The sequence below is a fragment of the Tyto alba genome, unplaced genomic scaffold (genome assembly GCF_018691265.1).
Source record: "Tyto alba isolate M040663 unplaced genomic scaffold, T.alba_DEE_v4.0 Super-Scaffold_1000006, whole genome shotgun sequence".
In the NCBI taxonomy this organism is placed as follows: Eukaryota; Metazoa; Chordata; class Aves; order Strigiformes; family Tytonidae; genus Tyto; species Tyto alba.
The window spans coordinates 10,597,797-10,623,598 of NW_024881272.1; the positions used below are offsets into that span (position 1 = coordinate 10,597,797).

General features: G+C 37.5%; 1 protein-coding gene across 3 annotated transcripts in view; it reads right to left on the reverse strand.

Moving 5' to 3' along the window:
* Positions 1-25,802, reverse strand: part of DENND1B (DENN domain containing 1B) — a 162,958-nt gene that overhangs the window by 88,907 nt on the left and 48,249 nt on the right. For all 3 annotated transcript variants that reach the window (XM_042804384.1, XM_042804379.1, XM_042804385.1), the window contains exons 4-5: positions 15,235-15,284; positions 5,635-5,754 (exon numbers count right to left, since the gene is read on the reverse strand). In XM_042804384.1, the coding sequence (XP_042660318.1) occupies positions 5,635-5,754; positions 15,235-15,284 (170 nt within the window). The remainder of the gene's footprint in view (positions 1-5,634; positions 5,755-15,234; positions 15,285-25,802) is intronic.

The following is a 25,802-nucleotide window of genomic DNA, read 5'->3' on the forward strand; positions in this document are numbered from 1 at the left end:
TGCTTGACAACCTTTTCAGTGAAGACATCTTTTTCCTAAAATCCAATTTAAACCTCCCCAGTGCAACTTGAGGTTATTTCCTCTTGTCCTATCGCTTGTTACTTGGGAAAGGAGACTGACACCCACCTCACTATAACCTCCTTTCAGGTAGCTGTAGTGAGTGATAAGGTCTCCCCTGAGCTTCCTTATCTCCAGGCTAAACAACCGCAGTTTCCTCAGTCTCTCCTCATCACAGTTGTGTTCTAGACCCTTCACCAGCTTTGTTGCCCTTCTCTGGACACACTCCAGCACTGCAATGTCTTTGCTGTAGAGAGGGGCCCCAAAACTGAACGCAGTATTCGAGGTGCTGCCTCACCAGTGCCGAGTACAGGGGGATGAGCACTGACCTAGTCCTGCTGGACACACCATTTCTGACACAAGCCAGGATGCTGTTGGCTGCCTTGGCCACCTGGGCTCACCGCTGGCTCATATTCAGCCAGCTGTCAACCAACACCCCCAGGTCCTTTTCCACAGGGCATCTTTCCAGCCACTCTTCCCCAAGCCTGTAGCGTTGCGTGGGGTGGTTGTGACCCAAGTGCAGGACCCCACACTGAGCCTCATTGGCTTCTATGGCACTTGTATGGATGACAGATAAAAAACAGCACTACCACAGGTAAAGGAATCTTCTTAGCTTGTCCTGTTAGCAAATCTTGCAAAATTATTTAATCTTCATTTAGCACAGTAGTACTAATCTATGCAGAGAAAAGTCATCCAGCACACACATGCCCATCAACATCTGTTAGGTTGGGTAACAATTTTTTTTCAAGTCAGTACAGAAATGCACTGCCTGCAAAAAATAGTTTTGAAACGGCCAAATTTAACAGAGAAGACCTGTAAAACATTACTCCTAACTCAAAACTATCACACTAATATGCATCTTAACAACAGATAAAATCAAAACTAAAGTCCATTACTAGAGAGACCTTACCATCATACTTGTATTCATAAAATTATTTATGAGCAGTATATTTCATAATTCATTAGCTGTCTTACAAAAACGTCAAAAGGTTATCATTGAAACCCCTACACAGTAGATAAAACAGAGAAAAAACAGGACTTTAATTTTCAATTTTAATGTATCTAGAAGCCTAAACTTGAAATAAAAATAATTTAGGTTCTGTAACTATGAAACCATTATTGGTTTCTTATTTATTTTTCTTTAATTGTACACATTGCCTTTGCATTCCCCACATTATGATCAGTAACTGAGAAACAAACACACAAGACAAACATACAAGACATACAACAACCTCCAACAACATACAACAATTTCTCTAAAGTTGCCACAAAACATTTCTCCCATAGTAAATAAAAACAACAAAGCATACACAGTATTATTTTAATAGATATGTATTCCGTGGTTGAGAATACAGTGGTCTTTATTTAAAAGTACAGCCATTGTCTGTCACTAAAGCAAGAGCCCAAGATATTTCATGGTTAATTAAAAACGTACTTAGCATTTTCTTTTAATCCAAATGAGGCACAAGGCAGGAGCTCAGACTTTTATTCAAAGTCACGCATAACCCCTGTTGCCGTAAGTAGACTTCCACCTCACTGGTGCTTCTACTCTAGCTCTGATAAAACTTTTACATTCATGAGTCAAAGGTTAAATAAAGGAGAGGAAATGTTTTCTGTCAAATAGTCAGGTAACCACTAACAGTCCTGAACTATCAGCAGGAATCTAACTTCTAGTAATCAAATAAAACTAAGGAAACTGCCTTTCCGTAGCTAAATGTCTAATGTCTAGGGGCTACTTTTCTGTCTGGAAAATTGACACAAAATGTGTAAAATTAAAACATTCTGCTTCTAAGGGATTTGCCTAAAGGAAGAGCGAAAAAGCTTCAAGCGTGGTCTGAACTGAAGAACTACAAAGGCTTACCACATAAACCTGTCTTCCTTATTAGAGCATTTCATTTGGAAACATAGGTGACAATTTTACAGTCATAAAATTAATGAAATGTAAGACTGGGTGTTTTAATGATGCATTTTGTGTTCTTCTGGATATGTAAGGTCAATCTCCAAGTCCATCAACAGTTTCAAGATTTTTAACAAAACAAATTTCAGTCAAATTATTTGAACTTTGTACTAAAACTGTTCAGGTAATTCAAAACCAATTTAATGTAAACCCAGAAAGTATTATTTCTACTGCAAGCAGCAGTGATATTTAGAAACAATACCCAGAAGAATTAAATCTCCTTCTATTATTCAAAAGTGAACACTGAAGTTTCTCCTGTGCCACTTCAAATCTCAACTAGCAAAATTATTATTTAAATTAAAATATAAAAAGTAAAACTAGAAGAAAAGATCCAGTATAGTTTATGAGCAGAACAAGGCATATTACAACATTCCTACTGTGGTACCTCTCATTCTTATGAGGCTGCATTAGCTCAACAGTTTGTGGCGAGGGAGGAGGTGACACAGCAGGATTCACACTAAGAGCTTCATAAAGCAGTCATGCAGTTTAAAGAAAAAAACAAACCAAAACAAAACTTGCAAAGGAATCACATAAAACTTCTGGAGAATAATCCAAGATTTATTTTCTTATCTTGATATGTTTTTGCACTTACTGGCATTTCAAATTTGACAACTGCAGTCAAGCTCTGCATGATCATTTTAGATAATACTGTATCACAATTAAGTTCTTCAAACAAAAATGCCTGCAGTAGCTACCTTGAAGGATTTTTATTTCACTGCATAAACATAGAGCGAACTTGAAAAAAACATTCTGATTTGGGGAAAAATTCTGTTTACACAATTCATATGCATGTGTATATAAAACACAAAAAACTCCATAAAAATTATAGAATAATTTTATATGTACAAGTATATCTTCTGTTTCAAACTATCCAGTTCAAGTCAGGACCACATAGCTGCAAATTCAGAGATGATTTCCTTTAATTAGTGCTTCAGATGAAGAATGAATTATGGAAAGAAGTCCCATAAACAACAAGACTTTAATCTTACACGCAGCTTTAGGTTGTTGGTGTAAAACCTGAGGACAAGCAGTCTTCAGTTTTTGGTGAAGGATCCCATTTTGCAGTTCAAATCCTATTTCTTTAGCAGCCCTGGCACAGGTTAACATATGGCCTAGTACCATCCACAAAAGACATTTGCAAGAGAAGTTGTGTCCTGTTCCCCACTCATCAGCCTAATCAAATTTCTATAGTCTTTCCTTCTCATCACTTTGAACAGCTTGCTCCTGCTTTTCTTCCTGGAGATTATTAGGTTTTCGTTATTTGTGACCATTTCATTTAGTTAATTTTTCTGTATTTGACTACCTCTGTTTGCCTTTGTTAACGCCCAAGTCAGCAATCTTAACATATCCCTCTTTTTAAGGTGAAATACATATATGTACATATGTATGTAGACATGGTATTTATATATGCCTGCCTTTGTGTGTTTATATAAAAGTCTATGATGATTGTGTACATATCTGAGACAGACAAGTAATTTGAATTGCTCACACATCAGACTCATAACATGTATATTCCCACAGTGAATGTAAATTTATGTTATTTTGTTATATTGAAGACAACAAGTGTGAACAGGCATACACATGCTATATATAAAGACAGCATTAATTTGTTAAGATTTCTTTGATTTTGGTTAATTTAAGACCAACAAGCATGTAAAAGGGAGAGCCAGATAAAATGCCAAAAGAAATCTGCTAGTGAGTCTTCTTTCACTTGGTCACTTCTAATGAATCTTGGATTCAGAGCAGAAACCAGACTGGATGCTAGAATATATCGGATGCAAATACTGATGCATTCTTTCTGTCTGAGCTAAACACGACAAACACACAAATTGGAGAGAAACTGACTGCCAAGCTAAAAGTACAATGCTATGAAGCTAGTGCTGTTACGCATTCAGCTATGCATTGTAAATCTGAAATTGTCACAATACAAGCAATAAAAGCAATGCTTTGATTGCGGTTCAGTGAAAAATTATAGCTTGCCACTTTTCATTTTCCTAGTTATTTCTACCAAATAGCAGACCATTGACTAATCTTTAGTTGATGTATGTCTGTGGGGAAATGCTAAAAGAAATATCCAAGTTTACACCAGCTGAGAATTTGCATCCTTGCTTTGCAGCATTACATACTGTATTTAAATGTGTGAGTTAAGTGTGTGTAACTGATTCAACATTTGTTATTATAGCATTAGAAGGCATCCAGAAAATGTTAGGAATACAAGTTAAAAATCTTGTTTCTAGCCTGATGAGGGGAAAAAAAAGGTTAACTCAGAGAAAAGAGCTAAAAGCATATGCATACATCCACACTCTGGGCCTTAACAAGATATATCAACAAATCGCACCACAGAAAAAAAGATTAAGCATTATACACACCAAAATCCTAAGAATTAAACCTTCCTGAAGTATTATTAAAAAAGTCTTGTCAGGATCACAAAAAGTCAATTATTTTCCAGAATAAAATCTTTTCCTTCTACTATTTTTATTGTATGGTAGTAATTACTATTTTTTGCAACATTTAAAGAAAAATACTTATTTTTAAATTATTTGCCCAAAAACTTTCAGCATACTGGCTCTCAACATTAGTTTGGAATCTGTTTAAAAGCTCACAAAAGTCTTGACGTGATATTCTCAATAATTGTAAGCACTATTTTATGAGTTTCTATATTGTCTGGTCTTTTCTTCCCCTCCGCGTGTTCTTTTACAAGTTAATGGGTTTCATCTCCTGAACTCATGTGGTCTATCCTAATGACACTTTCCATGACTGCCTAGTTTCCATGTTGTCCAAATACCCAATAATCTGCTTTTCTCCATAAACCTCCTACCTTTCTCTCCAAAATTCTCCATGTTGCACCTCTGCTGCCAATGGGTTTGGCTCTTTGGCAGCACATGGCTCCTCTTCCACCTTGTGTGTGGGGATTCATACTTTGAAGGCAATTACACTTCAATCTTGTTCTTCTCATGTGCTGCTGAAATGGATGTTCTCCTCTATGGGCATTACAGGCTGCTAGACTCAATTTACGAATTTGCCTTTAATTACAGCACTCTGACTTTTAATTAATTTAATTAAAAGGGTTTTAGGGCAGTTAAACAATTGTTTTTCTCATTACCAAATTAGAAGAAAGAAAAAGCAGAGGGAGAAACAAAGTATTTCACCAGGGTCAGTTTCTCTATCATCAGTGTTTCATCCGCAACAAAGCAGCATGCTCTTTATTGAGAACTATCTGGCTCTGCTGTTTCTTGTATTAGATATAGTCTGGCCAAAGAATATGGAAGATACACCCCAAAATCTTATTTCCAATAAGAGGAATACAGAACAGTGAGCTTTATTGTTAAGTTGTTTGAATCAAAGATCTCGTTAGAAAGTAAAAATATCCACATAACATTCAAAGCCTCTAAAGCTGCAGTGTATTGTTGTCTGCTTCTAAGCAGAAATTTCATGTTATTTAAATAGAATTATTTAGCCTCACACAAGAATACCATCATATGGGGCTTGGGACCACTCTTCATGTGAAATCAATGGTAACACTGTTGTAGGGAAATGATATCCCGATAGAGAAGTAAAACACATTAGCAGAGAATTTTCAAAATGTAATTTTTTCTTCTATTTTTCTTATATCAACCTACCTTAGAATACAGAGGCAGACCTTGCCACCTGATGTCAAACGGCAAAATCCAAACCTTTGCTTACTTTCAATGTCGGTGAGCACGAAGGTAAAATGCTGTCCTACTTGGTTCTGGGCCACCCTGAAAAATTAGATACAGAGCATAAAACCACTATATCACATAAAACGTGAGCATTTAAGTCACTGGTCTCCAGCATTTTCATGCTCAAGCCTCACTGTGCTTCTCTCCCTTCCCACCATCCAGGCTGCCTCTCGCACCCCTCTCCTTCCCCTCTGTGCAGAAGAGCACAGCTCCTTCCTCCCGCTGTGCCTCCAGCTGCCGCCCCGGCCCCACGCTCCAGCCGATGTGCTCCGCGCCCTCTGGCCCCTAGACTGAGCAGACAGGGTATCTCATAAGGTCTTTCCCTAAGCAAGGCCTAAACCAGAGCCACTACAAGCCTGCCACAGCTTGCTGTCTTTGAAAACACCTCAATGGTGGAAAATGGTAACCAAAATAAAGGTTGACATTTCCACAAATTATTTATTATATGTCATAATGCAGGCCTGGCTTAAGACAGCCATTAGAAAACGAGCTTGCCTTTTTTTTTTTTTTCCTGCCTTCAGAACAGCTTCATTGGTTAAACCCATAGCCTTCTCACACACCCACTCACATCTTCCTCCTGTTTTTGTACTACACATTGCCCAACAAAGAACTTGTTAAGTTCATTTTCAGCGCAAACTTCTTTGATTCTGGAAATGCAAAAGCCAGAAAATAATCAAGAATGAACATCACAAGAATTAAAATAATAAGTAATAATATGTTCAAGACTGTAGCAAAACATGCCCACTTGAGACAGAGCAAGTTTACGCAAAATTTCCCTGCCTGATGTTCCAACTCCTCTTATCCCCAAGCTCTGCTCAGCATTCCCTCAGCAGTACAGGGTAATTGTTTTGTTCTCAGTTTCTACCTCCCTTCCAGTGTCACCTCTGACTCCTTGTACTCATCTCCAGGTCCCAGTCCCAACCTCCATTCCTGACCCCCCACTTTCTGCTGGACTGTATGAACTTCTCCCCAGTTTCTTTCTAAGAATTAATGGCATCTTCACTGCCATGACACGGCTCATCTCCTTTATGCTCTCAAGCCAGGCTCCTTTCTCTCTTGTGCAAATTGTCAGCTTCAGAGGATCACTGAGAGCATGGGGCAGCCGTACTATGTGGCCATACTTCAGTGATCTTCATAGAAATTGCAATATGCATTCAGTGGAAGCATTTTAGAACACCAAACAACTGTATCTGAAGTTTATTCACAGAAACGCATATTGCACTTTTCCAAAATCTCCAAAAGAAAATCAGCTTTAGGTAGACTTGGCATTTTCAGCCAGGAGAGGTAATGTGTGGCATAGAATGAATCACAGAATGGTTTGGGTTAGAAGTGACTTTTAAAGATTTAATTAAAAACGAATGAAAACAAAGTTATGATGGGGAGTACATGGAGATTTGAAAACAGAAAATTCAGTAGTTCTGCCTATAATTCTATTGTCTGCTGCTCTTTTCCCATTCTTACATGATCTTCTGCAGGATAATAGCTAAGCACCAACGAGTAAGTGCTATAACTATCATGTATCACGTGTGGCTCAACCTTACATGCCAAGCCAAAAAATTAATTCCCAGAGAAGCTGAGAACTGCCAGAGATCTCAGTCTTCCAATCTAAGAACACAGAGGTGGTTTTTTTTTTAATTTATCCCCTGCGATATGGGTTTGGTTTTTATGTTGTGGGCTTTTTTTAAATCTCCACCAAAATAAAATAGAAAAATTTTTCCCTAGGAAAGAAGTAGCAGATGATCAAGGAGCAAGAGAAGTTACATTGGCCGTACACAAATTACACTGCTTAAAATGTGCATGACCAAAGCTTAAAGATTAGTTAAGTGATACCACTACCGTGACTGTAGCCTCCCACTCATTTCAATTTGGTCTAGTCCCCTGTGAACATCCAGTGACTAGCCTGAAACAAAAATCTGTGCTTTGTACATACAACATTACTGGATACATTTAGTCCAATATAACCACTGGAAACCCATGATAATTAATAGACTTTTTTTTAGTTAGGTAATTAAACTCAAATAATTTAGGCAAGTATTTTCCTCATTTGTCTTCAATAGACTAGAACAACGTAGTGTGCTCTCCAAACCCAGTAAATGCTCAAATGCTTTCACTCAGTCCTTCATTTTTCAGGTTCTGCATAGCTACCATGCTGCCTGTACATTATGTCTGATACAATAGAGCTCCATTAATAACAACGTGTTATTACTCCCCTGACAGTGATGCAATTTTCTATTCCACGTCTTTGCATTTTCCTCTTCATTTCTGAGCGCAGACCACCACTGAAACCTGCAGTATGGGCGCAGTATCCCCGGGCACACTGTGGCCAGGCGCTTACACAGTAATTCAGCAGTAGCTGCTCAGTCGGTAGCACTGGTAACACACTATGTGGAACCCTGGCTGCCTCCTGCGTTCCACTGTCAGGCTTGGAGCTTTCTGCAGCCATTACTGGCTTTTTCTTTCACTGCAAAACACCTGGCATGGTTAGACTGGAGTCTCTATGCACCATCTTAACCCAAAGAGATCGCTGATAATTCACAAAAAACAATTAATAGATGCCCATCTATGCAGGCGTCACTTCTAATGTACTGTGTGCATTTATGTCAGGCAGATGACTATTCCATAACTTCTTGAAAACAATTCCTTAGCCCAAAAAACTCACATCAGTAAGGATCTCTTGCTTTCAGTTATTTGCCTCCTCCCTTTCCAAAAACTGAAGATGACATGGGAAAAATAACTGGTATTGCAATTAAAGCACACATAAAAATGTCACTACCCAAGAACACTTTAAAAGTGAGATTTAAATTGATTCTATTAAAAATATCCCAGGCAAGTTATTACAGTTCAGCAGGAGGTAATTCCAATGCCATCTCACCACCTCCAACTCAATGTCTTCCCTTTGCTTCTTTAAGAGAGATAACTCCATGTTTCGACAGTCAGTGTAAAAGTGGCCCAGCTTGAAAACTCCTTCCCACAGAGTTTAGAAGATATAAGCAGCATGTTCCAGATTTTCAAACTGAGAAAATCTCCTAGTCTAAAACTGAATCTCCACAAAAATCCCAGAAGTTTGCATTTGGTCCCATTTGCTTCAAAGGAACAGCTAGCAGAAGCCAGTGACCATCCATCTGGACAACGCTTTCTGATCAGAGTTTAAAATACTGAATTAATTCCGGGTTTCTAATTTGAGAACTCCACTTAAGATCTGGGGGCAGCAAGGATGCCTGAATTTTTTTACTCCTCTTCAGAAGAACTAAAACTGACAATATGTAAGTCTTACAGAAACAAACAAGTGGTGATTGGGGATTTCTGTATATCAATAGACAACCACGATGTATAAACCAGACACACAAAACATTCAAGAAGTGCTAGCACTACAGTTTTAACAGATATGTTGCATGTAACATAATGTGGACAAATGTTGGCTACCTGAGCTGGGGCTCGTTCCTCTCTGTTTCACTGTGGCACATTCAGGTTGCTCAGAAGTCAAGCCTCACCTCCAGAGGCAGGCAGCAACTCCTGGCACAGCTGCTGAACCACAGCAGTGCTGCCTCTCAAGTTTTCCTTAGCGTGAAAATCAACACGTGTAAAATGCAGTATTATTATGTACCAGAATTCCCTACGCAAAATGTTATCTATACTTTCTATTGAAGCACGGGACCAACAGACTGAGCTTCAAAAACCTGCTGCAAAACGTTGGTCTAGCTGGCTATTTGAAGAGAGCATAATCTACTCACTTGTACGGGGAGAGCAGGCACAAATCGCTCCCAACTGTCGCTGACCTTCTCCTCACTCACTCCTCTGCCTTCCTTTCAACCTACTTTCAACTCTTGCCCTGCATGCTTACATTTAATCTTCGTTTAACAACAATAAATCACTAAAAGCAAAGAATGTGTGTAAATACTTATTAATCCTGCAGACTACAATAGGCTCTTTCAAAGTAATTACAGTTCACTATAGGAATAAAAGTAGCTTTTAAATTTTTCTAAGTACATATCTACACAGTGCAGAAAAGGCTCTTTAGTACCCATGGAGTAGGTAAAGAGTAATTTTAAATATTTTTGTTTATACTACAGGTATTTTTCAGGCCTCGTTTTAAGGCCTCATTGAGAGAGCTAATTAAGGCAGGAATTAAATCTATTCAAATGAAAAACAGCATGTCTAATCATTAAATTCATCCCTCACTCTCAAAAAAAAAATTGCTCTTCTTCCAAATTAATCTGTCTAGGACACAGATGATTTCTGAAATTACTTTTTCTTCAAATTTTAGGAATTTTTAAAGGATTTTGAATTTCAGAGAGATTTTTCAGAGTTCATTTTTTCAGTGAGTTTCAAAAAATAAAAGACTATTCATGGGAATACATATTTTGATGACTTATTTTTAAAAGACGACAAAGTTACTGCTTTTGTTAATTATAAGGTGCCACATACATGTACTTGACCAAAATAACTAAAGTACACAGTTCTTAATTAAATCTTCGGTGACTGCTACCTAAACCTGAAAATTTCAATGTATTTCATCTCCCAATCTGATGCTGAAAAGCAAACCCCACCAGTCATTCACTCTAATTCTCCCCAGATCAGAGAACAGATTAGAAACCATTTCAAGCAGGAATTTGAAAACCAGATGTTAAGGTAGTGGTATAAGCTGATGGAGACACTGGGAAGACAGTAACCCTAGGTTGGGCCATCTCCTTCAACTAATTGCTATCCCCAAATCTAAGCTTCGGGCACTATGTTCTCCACTTCCAAGCCCCCTCCATGATCCATGACTCCACAGCTCGGGCTCCCTGTGTGGAGGGCTCCTCTGTTCCAGCTGAGCTACCTGACTTGAGCTCTGCTCCCCAGAAACCCCAACCTCTTACACATCAGAAAGAAAAGGAACAGGAAGAAAAATGCAAAAGATATGAAAATGTACAAAGCTACCACCAAGTAAGAAAATTCCCACAAACAAAAAGCATAATTAGCTTATAATTGGGGTTATGTTTTCAAAACAAGAGAAGCATTAAAAGAAACCACAAGTAACTGGTAAAGAGTCTCACCAGGTGTATTTAAGTCACAACAGGAGCCTGCTCTGTCCAGGGCCCTGCCCATCACACCTGGCCGAGGGCTGATCGGAGCACACTGCAGCTCTCTCGGAGTGCCCAGGTTCCCTCTCAGACCAGTAATTACACTCTTCCACAGTGCACAGTGTATGCTGCAACCTGTCCTTATAAAGACTTCTGTCTTACATATACATTTGATATTACGCACACACATATCAAATGAGATAAAGGATGGAAATAACTCAATTGTATAAAACTGCTGCCACGCTTTTGAGTTCACAACCCATCTTGCAAACTGACTCGAATGGCTGAAGAATACAAGGAATGCTACAGCTTATTTAACTTTACCTGTACAGCTTGAAATACATTCTCAATTATTCACTTATCATTCTCAAATATCTACTTTGAAGGCAAAATTTTTTGTGCAAAATATCTTATAATTGCCTTTCACAAGATCTGCAAATCCAATGATCTGTACAGCCATTGCTTTGCATTTGTCTTGATCATAGCTGTGTTTCTGCACACAGACATTTACCAGAAATACCAACAGAAACAGCATTAGCCAGGAATGGCAAAGTGAAGTCACATCATTCCTGCCATCATTACTCACTGACCTGAACAGACTATGAGTTAAATAATATGCACAGTAATTCCCATACTTGACCAATATTCTACTGCTAACGAGAACTCATACAGCAGCAGCACCACCACCACTTCTTACACTCCAAAATATAACACTTCCCTGCTATCGGATGAGCACCACAGGGGAAATTAATGACATACATATCACTGACTCCATGATGATCCTACAGGCAGTTTCCAAAGTCTCTTAGCTAAAAAGCCAGAAGCATTCTTCTTCAGCAGAAGAAATGCATCCTGAAAGGGAAAAGATGGAAGAACAGAAGGAGAGAGGGGAAGTATTTATTGCAGAGACAAATGAGAGAGATTCAAAGCACAGATAAAATTGAGGGGTCAAACAGTGAGGTAGTGTGACTTAGGACTGAATTTGAAATGGATCCAAAAGGAACAAGAGGATTAGTTGCATGCTCACTAGGCATCATCCAGCTAAGTAACTGATAGATGAAGAGATCAAGGTGTGGGCTCTCTTCAAAGTTACACCTGAGTTTTGGGCTCAGAGTGAAAATACAGAAGACTGCTGGAGAAAGAAAAGTTAAGAAAAACATGCAGAATTTGCATAAAGGATTCAAGGAACAAGAGAGAGGAAGACAAAGTACTTTTTCTGATGTATTAATATTAGTTTAGCAAACATTAAAAGGAAATTAAAATCTCTGTGTTCTCAAATGTTAAATCCTCCTACTCCTTATGAAAAGAAACACAGAAAGGAATTCTGCAGCAGAGAAAAGGGAACATATTCATAAATACCTACAAGTGAACTGTTAGAATGTTATACAATTATGGCATTTAAGCCTACAATAATTTATTCAGAAAAAAAAAAGGACATAGGTTCTTGAAGCCAATGTTCAAGAACTTCTATGGCACAATTAATTTCTTAACCCCTTCAAAATAAAATGTAAGCCATAATCAGCAGTAATGAAATCATGTGCTTGCTTTCAATAAAAAATTATATATAGAACGCAAAGTTTAAAGTCATGTTCAAAACATTACACCATTGTGCCTTTTTTGGCTTGACTTTCAGTTTAACTTTAATGGGAGTTACCTCTAGATTTTTAATCACTGCTCACAGTATGTACTTTGATAATTAAAACAAGTAGTTTACAGTTACTCATAACATCTGCATAAAAGATAAAGTGTATCTGATAAGATGATGTAAGCACCATCAAATAGTGAGAACTAAATCTGGATCTCTGTCTATGATCACCATAGCATAGTGAATGAAACAAAATCAAATACATGTTCTCATTTCAATCACTTCTCAATTAATTCATCATTAATACAGGTGAGTTGGAAAAAAAAAACAGGTGACCATAATCTAACTCTGTGCGTTATCAGTGCTTTAACTTTCCTATTTTCATAATCTGAAAAATTTAGTTCCTACTTTAATGAGTTTTATTTAGCTAGTTAACAGAAAAGACACTACATTCCCTCCAACTCTGATATATAGGAGGAATCCAGAAACAATCTATGGATTAGACTCACGTTTTTTGTTCTAAGTATGTGCATCAGGAGCATCAGCAGAAGTTACCACTTTTGCACTGCTAATTTCTAGCTCTTACTAGGAGCAGATATTGCTCAAAGTGCTTTATATATGAACAGTACACATAATGCAGGTTGAGAAAGTATGCTCTTTAAAGTAAAACATGCTCAATCAGTGAAACAGATACTTTGTATTTCACTTAAATCAAAGCTTATGTGTGTGTGTGTGTGTATATATATCCACCAGACAAGTGAAAAGCACATTTATGACTAGACAAAAGCTAAAATACTTGCAACATCTTACATGTCCATTGTAAAAAAGCCATACAAAAAGGAGCTACAGCAGTGTTTTTCTCAATCTTTTTCTTTATCAGTCCAAATTTCAAAACAAAAAATAAAACTGAGGTAGCAGAAGACAACTGGTTTTCTTTAAAAAAAAGTGGTAAGGTATGTCTATTTCGTAGAAAATGTTTGGACTGATTACTGAATGGTAAATACACCACACAGCCAGTAACATGTTCACACAAATAGCTTGCCAGTAAAGTTGCCTGCTTTCCAGAACGAGTTTCCAGTACTTCTGTCCTTTTCCCCACAATAGCTCTGCCCCTCCTCCTTGTCCATGCTCTTTTGTACCCTCGTGATCCCTCATTGCCTTTGGTTCTCCCACAAATCCGCTAAAACTCAGCTCCCAGCTATGCAAGAAGCTGCGAATGTGATGGTTGATTTTAAAGATACGACAGTACTGCCTGAGCAGTCAGCAGGCCAGACCATGTCGGGTTTGTTCCCCTCATCAGTATATCTCAGCTTCCAAGAACCTCTCCTACTTCCATCCAACTGCCAATTGTGAAATCTGAAGGAATTTTGCACCTTTGAGAGCACTGCTTTACAGTCAAGTATGATGCCAAGAGTCAAAAAGGTTGTCTGAGGAGGGGGGCACGGGAGGGTATTAACAGGCAAACAACAAACATCCCATAACTCTGTCTTTTATTTTTTCCTTCAGATACTCAGCTAAAATATATACGTAGCTATGCTATAAATTCGCATATTCCCACAGTTTATTGATTAAGTTTATCCATCTCATCCAAGCAAGTAAGTCTCTTCTGAATGGCTCAACAGAAATAGTTAACATAAGATGAGTTATTTGAAAATAATTATTTGCTGCCTCTGCTTATCTTCTTGCCACTGGATGGCAGCAACAGAACCTCACCTTTTTCTGTTATGATCAAATTTTATTTCCATTATGCATCTTCATTACCAATTTTAAACAGAATTCTGTACATATCTTAAGCACATTAAAGACTTTAATGCTTTAAAGCCAACAGTGTCAATCGTATTAGTTAAGTCATTAAAACAGCTTAAAGGACAGTGAGCTTAACCCATTCAAAACCCAAACAACTTAATTAGATTCAGCTATAAAAGACTAAATGAACCCAGTTCTGGGAAGTTGTGTTTATGAAGATCTTTATTTTGCCATTATGTTTTTCTGCAAAGCCTCTCTTCTTTCCTCTATACACACACCATCTTTTACTCCACTGACAGCAGCCTCTTGCGTCTGATAGATGGAGAGTCAAAGATGAGAAGCAACTACAACTGATCCCAAAGTTGTTCTGAAACCTGCTCTGCCTGCACACTACCTGGGTGTAGATTTCATTAATTAGGCAAAGCAAGCTCTTAATTTGATCTTTGTTGATTTGGACAATAGGAGTTTTCCAAACTGAGTGAGTACAATTTATTAAATTAATTACCATTAATCATTTTGACAAGCCTAAATAAATGTTTTAATTAATAAAAACATTTTATATGAACAATTTAAATGACTGGCAGAGCATTACGTGGAAGCCATACTATAACTGATACCAGAAAGGTAAGGGCTAATTAATTATAAATAATGGTCTTGATTCTTTGCTGAGAAAAATCAATTGCATAGTCACTTACTTCCATGCAATTAAAGTCTTAATTTCTTTGAACTCTAACAACATGGTTTTGGTACTGCTCATCGAGTTTTTATATCCTGGTGCACCATAACATTTTTTTACAGTGCTTGCTGTTTGAAGGAAACTATGTTATATCCTTATATTAACACAGATGGCATTTACAATTATAATGGTCAAAATTGGGCGCTGGAATGTAGCTCCACCTTGAAAGACATATCCCTAAAATTCTGTAAAGGTTCCATTTTGCTGTGATAATTTCCTACAAGTGATTTCATACTTACTTGAACAACAAAGAACATGTTCTTCTCATCTGCAGGTGCAAATTCAGGGAGTACAATATGTTTTACTTTTCTTTAAATCTTTCCTTGCAATTATGCTAAATATCATTTTCTATAAAATATTTTAAAATAAACAATAACTATACCACATACCTTTCAATGTCAAAAGGAAAGCAGAACTTTGGAACGCTGTTCAGCACTTCCTGTAAATACAAGTAAAAGAAATGAAGTTAGGATTTTTGAAAAGGCTTTTGAAAGGCTTTTAAAAGCAAGCTAGAGGTTGCTTTTAAAAAATACCCAAAAATACTCATAACAAATAATAAGTTCAAGGAATATATGATTGCAAAAAATACAGCACACGTTCCCGGACTGAAATAATTGATTATTAAAAAGGAATTAAGTTTGTGCTTTGGCAGATTGCAAAGACAATGCCATAGAAGCCCCAGGAGGGAAAGGCCTGGCCTGAAGGGTATTAACACCCTTCACATCCCCGCTGGGATTCCCTTCAACAAGGCCATATGGATTTTACAAGAAGCACCACACCATATGGGTAAGCCACGTCTGCTGCTACTTGTACCACAGACTAGCCACAGGGACTTCTGACAGATCCTGGCTCAAAAATACAAATGTTGTTTCAATTAAAATGCAGGCAGAGAAAAGGGAATGAAGTTGGCAGCAGAATGAATTACAGAGAGGTATAACGACTCTATACATGTTCTGTAGTCAAAAGCTAAAAATGATGGAAATCGTCTGCTGGTCCAAAGGAGAAATTTATATGATTAACCCTTTGGGTTTCACAAGCAAGCCTCACTATTAATAAAGGCAAGCAGGGGGTGGGGGGAGAAATCCACCGGATCTACATTTGTACTATAATATGAAAGGATAATGTCACTCCTTCTTGCAGAATTTTATTTAAGAAGCTGTTTAGTGGCAAATAAAATGTGTTAATTAAAATATAAAAATTCTCTCAAACTAGTCAACGTTTTTCTTAAAAAAAAAAAAGTGAATTACCAGATCAGCTAGCAGCAAACATTATACAATGACTTTACAAGGTCCCAGAAAAACAGGTTTTATTGTTTTATTTTCTTGTTCCCAACTGGGAAAACAAACCTTCAGTGAAATGCTTCAAGCTAAGAAGAGACAGTTGACATCAATGTAGTTGGTCAAAGCTACAGAATTCCCTTTTTGTAGCAGACCAGACATATACTGCTGTATACATGAGTTATCTGACAAGGTGTGTGTTTTCAGAAAAATGCATATTGATTGCAAATTTCCAGAGCTGCACATGGGGGTTTAATGACTTGATCTAAGATGTCAGCACTCTCCAGCCCGAATTCTCTGTTTACTTCATGTTGAACAGTCAGCTCCCATTAGGGGAAATTATGTATTTAAATTCCTACACACCACAATGACTATTTACTTTAAACATTTGCCTGGCTCAGTGAATAGTGTACAACATGAAGAACCCATGCAAGTTAATCAGCAAGGGACGAATAGTTCAGGAAAAAGATGCCTCTGAATACAACATGCTATGTTAGTTGCAACATTTTAAATCTATATGATGTGCCCCAGTAAATCATCATACAGTACAAAATGGAAAAGTCAACTTCTCTAGAATTTCTAAGTCATCCAAGAGAGTTCACGAAGTCTTTGGAACTTTTACTTTGTCAGCACAAATAAAGAAGGGTACGAAAGCCACATGTTGTGTTTTGGGAAAGGTTATTAACTTAATTATGAACAACAGCAGTACATATAATACTCTCCAAAAGAAACTGCTCAAGCACCCTTCTGACCGCTGTGAGTGGCCATTGCAGGAGGGTGAGGATCAACATACAAAGAGGGCAGGTAAACATTTGAATTTCTGTAGGCAGGAAATAAGCATACACAATGCTGGTAGTAGTCATAATAAACTCTAACAAAAGAAAGCAATCAGAACAGGCTAATAAAAACTTTTAACTCAGAAATTTCCTAAATATCTCCAAAGAGTCTCACTTCAGGCTCATAAAGCTTTTTTCCCCATTCTAAAGAAATAGTATTTTAAACTCTACTTAAATTCTCTTTCTCAATCTGCACCTATTCTCACACTACAGGAAACAATTTTCTCCTTGCTACCAAAGACTTTAATTACTGTCTGATAAGCTTAGCACTGACTCAAAACTGGGTATGGAAATGTATTCATTTATGTTCCCCATTGTATTCTCTCAGAATAAATTATCACACGAGAAAAAGAAAACAAAAACAAAAAAAAAACAAAGGTATTAGCTCAATATTTTGACTAAACAACCTGCAAAATTATGGGTATGTTTTGCAGCGTTTTCCAGGCTGAGCTGCAGGACGGCGTTTCCCCCACGCCACCTCGTCCCTCCCCCAGCCAGCACACGTGCACACAACTTCTGCAGAGCAGCCTCAGCTCGCTTCCCAACTGGCAGGAGCATCCCTCGGGGGACAAGTCTTTAAACCTCCGCACTCTTTAAAATTCAACCAGCCAGCAGGTCTATAGACTGGTGTATAAACAGTATAGACAAAAAAAAAAAAAAAAAAAAAAAAAATCCTCTCTCAGCTTATGTCAGTGACAAAGCAGCTCAGCAGTTGACTGCTGCTCCCCTGACAGCATAAGCCGGGTTTACACAGATCAATAGATGGAAGTCCTACCTAGCTTCCAGGGCTCAGTTTTCTCCCTTAATTACAGGTGCTATTCATATTTTTTAACTGGAAGAAAACAAGATGCCCCCAAGATGCTCCTAGACGAATTTAAAATGCAAATGACATTATATACACATTCACATACACAGTCACTATTCGTGTACAATTACAGTTGATACTTTCAGTAACCTCGCTATTGAATAAAATTTGAGCTCTGCCACCTAATGGGTCATCATTTTCACAGATCCATAACACAGCCAGGACTACTTCTTGAGTCAACACACACACTCTCAGAAAAAATAATGTATTTATTGTCTTTTGTTTTCATAGCTTCATAAAAGCTTGTGTTTATTTCTGAAGACAAAAGGTTGTACAAGTCATCAGAAAGCAAAATAACCTTGATTCATGTGTCCTACGACTATTTTCTCCTCTGGTTCTCACTGTGTTAGCACTTTCAGGAATGGTCACTGTGTCATAAAGGAAAGAAACTGTATATGGGGGGAAAAGATAATGATGTTGTAAAAGACACAAGCAAAAGATTATCCATTTGCTTTCAAACACCAAATAAACATCTACAGTTGCATACACCATTGAGTTTAATTGCTAAATTAAAGGATATATCATTCTTTATACAGTCTCCAAGAGAAAGGAAATCAAAAACATAGTATCACATTAACTACATCATGCTGCTTCCCTTGAAAAAAGCTTAAATAAAAATGGAAATGGTTAAGAAAATATTTCCCTTATGCCTATAGCACAGCAGCAGAAACCCATCGCTATTCTATTTTAGTATTTCATCTAACTGTCCTTCACAACTTTTGTTTTCTTCCTGCTAGAACTTCCTCTACATACTAACCTCTCTTTAAATGTCTCCTCTTGAAACACCTGACTGCAGATCTCTCTTTTGGTTCTTACCAGTTTTCTCTACTCAGATCTCCAACTCCAATGTTGTCTCTCCTTCAACATTAACCCAACTTGCTCTCTGATCTTTCCTTGAAGGGGACTCTATTTCACCATTCCTTACCACAGTTTTCAGTCACCTTGTGCCAGTCCAAACACACAAACAAGAGATCTGCTTGAGATTTAAGGCTGTTATGACAGGTATTTCTGACTCAAACCAGTGACTTCAGTGAGAATATTTAAATGCTTACAGTTAAGCACAGATTTAGGTTCATTCTTAAATCAAAGTCAGGCTGCTTAGCATCTTCCAATGGCGAACCCTTCATCATTGTAGCTCAACAAAAGGTGAAATTCTAATGCTGCCACATAAATCAGCCGATGAAAAGGCAAGCTCTGTCCCCGCCACTGACTCTTCCTTCTCCTTCCTCTGAGGCTGCACACACCCACAGCAGGGACCCATGCAAAGTCAGCAGCAGCAGCTATATTTCAAAGACTTAGCTCTTACCTCTGATAAAAATCTCATCAGAAAATTGTAGCTACAATAAAGAAAGGCCCAAATGGTTTGAATAATAGCAAATTTTAATCTTAGATTACATTCATGGAAATACAAAGGTCTAAAGTATGAAAGTCATTATCAGACATCCACAACTATTTTTAACCTCTACGTGACTCTCTCCAAAGCGCATCATTCAGTGATTATCTAGTAGTTGTGCAGGGTAGAAAAAAAAATTATCAGCTGCTTTCTGAACACTTTTATTTCAAAGTCAGAAATCTGCAATTTTAAGTATTTTAGATATCATTTCCATATTTGTTAGATAAAGTGTACATATAACTTAGAATTTTCAGGAGTTCAAGGCTACTTGTGAAGAAGAGACTGGAAAGCAGAAGTGTACAAACATGATTCTAACAAGCTCTCTGCAACGCAAGCAACACCTTTCTGCAACCTTTATAAAACATTTGAAACCAGAAAGTTTTCCAGACTTTGCATTGAGTCTCACTTTGTACACTGGAAAGGAATATAACCACTAGTTAAGTTTCTGTGTTTTCACCTTCAGATATTTCAAATTTTTCTCTAAGTCAAAAGGCAAATTATGAAGAACTGTCTGAAATTGTTTCAGAGAAATACTAATATTTAATAGCAATTACTAATTCGCTTGCTAGTCATATTTACAGGGCAGTCCCATGAAAGTCACGTGCGCATAGCACCATTTCATTTGCAGCATAACACCCCAGGATGAATGCAGTCATGACATAAAATGGTGGGGCTAACAAAACTGCATGACACAGGAGTTTGTGCTGTGTGGGTGGCAAAAGACAAACCCATAAATGTGCCCTCTAAGCTCTACCTGTTGCAATACTTCTATTCCTGGAAGATAGAAAAGAAAATCTGTGCAATTGCAGCTCCCTCAAAATAGACCTTCTCTTTTCATCTCACAATTTTCAGAGTAAATTGTGGATAGTGCTGTGTTTTCTGACATCTAATTCTATCCCAGAACAGCTGACACAGAAGAGTTCATACAACCCTGACAAACAAAGTAAGGGCAAGGTAATTCTGGACCATGTAGCAGTTGTCACTAATGGATTCAAGAAAGATTAAAACTCCACTAAACTGAATTATGTGTGCATTTATACAATTGTAGATTGTTTTGACCCACAGAACACAAATTTTACTCCACTGCTGAGAACCATTTTTGATCCTCAATTAGTTGGCTCACATGTAAACTACAACTGGAGAGGCTCTACAGCCTGTGACTGACATTTGGAAGAATGAGGTTGATCATAACACTTAAACACCAAGCCTTTTAGAAAAATATCTGTTCTCTAAAAATTGTCACATTTTTATCTTTCTAAAGCTTATTCAGAGAAATATTTCTAGTCTAAATTGAACGAAGAACTGAATACCTGCAAGTGAGGAGGAGATTGCTTATAGAATTCCAGTCAGAGTTAATTTCTCTTGATCCTGTTCCCTATCTCTTCTCCACTTGGCCACCTCTCAGGTATATGCCTCAAGGAAGGATGGAAGGAAGACCTACTCCTGCTCCTGCCAGAGAAGAAGCTGAAGACTTTTGATAGCTCTGTCTAGCTGCTCCGTGCTTAGCAGAGCAGTAAGGGCACAGTTAAATCATGAAGACAGATGAGGTAGCAGGGAAGACTCTAGGCAACAAGGTAACAAGAAGATTTTGAGATCCTATGGAAGCAAAATCACCTAAACAAGTAGCTATCAGAGGTAGCGGTGGAGATCTGAAGGTCAGCTGTATCTGCTACTGAACGATTGTTGCAATATCAGTTAAACTAAGAGTATGTTAAATACACACAAAAATAAAAGAAAGAAAACTAATGACTGGAACAGTGACATGGGCAGTGTGCTGTACACTTCGACTGGAGGCACACTACCAGATGCTCTTGTCCTGTACAGCAGAGTAAGGCTGTCATCCCAGGAAGTATACAAAAGATTTTACTGCTTTTAGAGCATCTTTCAAAGGCACCTTAAAAGGAGAAAAGAACAAATTTATTAATTAACTCGGAGTACTTTCAAAGGCATTGTTAATCTCACTATTCTGCAAGACTGAAGAATAAAAAACACAGAGTAAATTTAAAATTTTTTACTAAGTTATAAAATGTTGAAGTCTCCATTTGTCTAATTGCTCCTGAATCTCATCATATAACCAGTTAAAAATAAACTGGTTAAATATAAACAGTTGTGTCCAGCATAGCATACAGGGACCCAAAGTTCACTTTAAAATAACAAGCTCAGTTAAAACTAGCAGAATAGTTAACACAATATGAAGTTCAGCACAGGTTAATTTACCTGCTTAAAAAAAAAAAACACACAACTTTACTGGAACTCATAATAAAAGCATAAACATTGACAATGCTCTTCTTCCCAAAGAAAGTTCCCATTAGAGTAAGCATAGCTTGAAATGTTACCATATGGCCCTATTACAGGCAAGGCAAACAAAACCAAGATAGATACTGCCAATACTTAGCCACACAGCTCTAGCAAGCATATAGGATTTATATCCCATGTACCAATAAGTAGTTGCCCGTTATTCCCCTGACTCATGTCAGGGAAACCATTATTCCCGAGGCAGTAACAGAGAGCTAGGAAAACAGGAAATACACTCTTCCATCTCCACACTTGGGCTTACTATGTGGGCAGTATTTAACTTCTAAGGTAGTATAATATTTATTATCTTCAAGAAAGTTCATTACATTTTGCACAAAAAAAAAAAGACACCATAACATGACACACAATTTTCTATCAGCATGCAGTACAGAAAAAGTGACTTTTTATTAATATACAGTTTCAATTACAGCATTTCTAACATTATCTGGAAATTCAACAGAGCAATTGTCTTAAACTAGAGGTAAGGTAGACATCACTTGCAAAATTCAAATAAGTAGACTTTGAAGGCCAGGTTAAAATCCATGTTTCATCCTACATAGCTAAGAGGGCAGCACTATTCGTTTCACCCAAATTGTCTTAAGATTTCCCACTGCTTAAAACACTAGTTAAGATGCATCTTTGGAAGCAACACTGAGAACCTCCTGCACATCCTGTTCAGATGCTGTTTCTGCAGTGGTGAAAAAATAAAGTACACACTAAAATTGGTCCCTATTTATTTGTTTTACCTGTTAGTTTTTTCATTCCACCTTGAAAGACTTGTGACAGCTCAGGACAGAAATGAGCCTCTTTGCAACATACCCAACTCCACCTATTCAATATATTGCTTTAAAGTGAAGTTTGCAGCCTCAGAAATGATTGCAAAGGAGTATCAAGGAATACCACAAACAGACCATATTTGACACTCAGGTCAAAAGGATCTTATATGAAAGATTTTCTTCTCATTCATCAAGGAAATATATTTTTTAAAGGAAAAATAACTATAAAAGTATACTACAAATAATGAACAGCTGCAATTCCATAATAAGAAAATATATTGAAAAAGTCATAAAATTTCAAGCATGACAAACTCTACTCTTGATGACACTTGATACATTTCAGACTCATTTCAACATCAACCATATTTTGTTTCAGATATATTCCAAATATTTTTCTTCCTTCACAAATTCTATTATTTCACTGGAGACTTCAAACTACACATATATTATAAAAGAAACTAATTATGAAAGAAACTAACAAAATAAAAGAAACTGTAATTTTGATGGAAGTAGCCAAGGCAGAAGACCCACATCACGCAGCAACCAGGAAACAAGAGTGAAAGGTCAAAGACAAGAAAAGAAGATTGTTTTGAGGCAGAAGGAAGGACCACCTAAATGTATTTAATTTATAAATTAGATAATGGTTTCTATCCGCACACAGCACCATGGTGTCTTCTCAATACAGGTGATCAGACGTTGCCAGACTTTTGGATGTACAACCAGCAAGCATTTTTGACAACTACTGAAATTATTTCAAGTCTCGTCTTAGCATCACCACTAAAAAGTCTGGAATTTTCCATAGAACACGTTTTTGTAGGCTGACAGGTAAAAAAAAAAACATAAATATCCACCTTGCTTGAAATACCACTTTGCACTTTCTGACTCCCTCAGTTTTCTAACCATTACACTTTCACCCAGGAGTATTTCAGAAGCAGAAGCAAGCAAGCAAACATTGTGACTACAACAGTCAAACTGGGAACAGCAGCCTGAGCGTGACACGCAAAATTGCTCCTTTTTATGAACTAAATCCTAAGTATAAATAAGAAGTACTGCATTAGTTACCTAAAAGAAAAGTCCTGAAACAGAAACTGTCTGTAAATAGTAGGATGTCATTCCTTGCCTAGAAAGCTTCTACTGAACAATTTGTCTGCCCACTAAATGACCAATAGTGATGTACACACAAAGGTCAGCACCAGATCTACGGAATGCTTATATACAAGAATTAGTCTGCTCGGGCTGAGGAGTGAAACTGTGTCTTAAAATGCAAGGTGGTGCTCTTCCAGAATCAGAAGTCTCCACTGATTTTTTCATAAAATGACCGTACAACATATGCCATGATGAAATCCTGATTTTGCTGACAACTCAGAAACTTAAGAGTAGTTAATAAATGAAGTATCGTGTAAGTTAATGAATAACTTGGGTGCCATGCCAAGATAAAGTAACTGCAGTAGACAGTGACTTATGCAGATAAATAAGGTGAGACAGTCCAAAAGCTAAACCTTTGCCTGGGCATATCCACTTCTAAATGTGCAGTCCTATGGGAAAGCATGCGGGCTCACACAGCTGTGTCAGTAGTAGGGGAAGTCAGGGAAACACATCACATTGTAAAAGGCGGGGAAACCAGTTACATGTGTGGGCTGAGTTTCTTAAGCTAGAAGCATCTATAGCCAGAAGGAACTGAGAAAGGAAATCAGCTTCTAAGGAACCTGCTAGAATTATTATTTCATAATTACAATTATTTGTGATATTTTTATAAAGGAAACAGTTATTTCTTGTTTTACAGGTAGCATAGGTCAAATTCTAAGCCTTACCATAACATAGCTCAACAAGAAACACTTTTAATAGTTTTTCAGTACTAAATTCAGATATTATCAACTGTGTTGAAAAATGGAAGAGAGATTAAACAACTCTAAGACCTAAGAGGGACAGGGAAGAAGCAAACAAGCATAATTTTTAAGTGCTAACTTATCCTTTTTGTTACCAGATACAGGCAGATGACTATCACAAAAAATAAAATGCACTGGACATACAATTAGATGTATGTTTTCCCAAGGAGATATGCAATGTACATTCACTTTGCCTATGGTTGAGCCTGTCCAGACCTCTAGGCTCCCTGCTACAGTACTGTCACTAGAGGTTACTCTGCAACAATTATAGGTTGGTGTTTCTGCATGTGAGCATTCGTCAGCCACTTCAGTACAAAGCCCATCAGCTTCTCTTAGTCCTTCAACATAGTGTAAACCAACTCTGAACAGTTAAAAAGGAGAGGGAAGCAACTTCCACCAGCAAGCCAGGCAGCACCAGCAGCTACAGCCTGGAAGGTTTTCAGCTGATTCATTTTGATCCAGAAGAATGAAACTGTCCATGCTCAGGGAAGACTCTCTTAAATCTAATCAAAGTATTCACTGCACTTACTGAAAATTAATAAAAATCCTGTTCCTACAGTAGGATTACTCTATAAATTAGAAGAGGTCTTCCCTCTTTCCAACTTGAGTCTAAAATTCAAGAACTGATGCACTGAGTCTGGCATTGGCCCAATGCCTCAAATGCTCTCCCAGTTCTGCAGAAAACTATGATCAAGAAAGGCAGAGCAAGAGCCAAGAACCAAGTACAGCATTCAGGAATATTACATCCAGTACCTAACATAAAAAGAGGCTGAGCTATTTAGGATATTCCTCAAAGAGCAGCAGGAAGCTTGAGACACAAGAGCAATGCTGAAAGTAAAACAGAGGCAATATACCAAAGACTGAAGTGGATGGAGGGTACTAATCAAGTCCATGAGAAAGTATAAGGTAGAACGGAATAAGGAATCAGATGACACTAGAGTGGAATATTCTGAGGGCAGTTGAGGTCAATCAACAACAACATCACACATGACAATTTGGCAGTCTTTCTGGAAGACGTTCCAAATGATTGTCATCACTGTTTCAGCCATCAGTTAATTTTTTTCTTCTTTGGTTTGGCACATTGCTGAAGGCTGTAGGAATAAGCCAAATCACTAACAGTTATTTTCAGTAGGCTGATAAAGAATATCTGAAGGACAGACAAATATTAATACTGTACTTATTTTAGCAAACAGAGAAAAGAACATTTCTACAAAATATAGTTCCCCAATATCACAGCTGTATGATAAAAAAAAAATGGCTAACATATGCATACAGTCTATTAAAATGCACATAATTTATCTGACTCAAAATGAAAACATATCTAACAAGTAATTCTATTCATCTGGCCCTTTTTCACCCAGCCTTAAGATATACAAATGCATGCCTTTTCACCAGAACACAGCAGCTGGGAATGAAAAGGAAAGCATTCAAATGATCATTTTCACATCATATTCCATCGTCTTTTCACCAGCTTCTCCCCAGTCTTTCTTTGAGTCCCATTCTGTTACAAGAGAGCTGCTTTTTAGATCAATTCATATTTCCATAATCCACACTGGTGTTTCTCCCTCTCCTCCCCAGGGTGGACTAACCCCTGCATCCAGAACTATGGCTTACAACTGTCATTAAGAC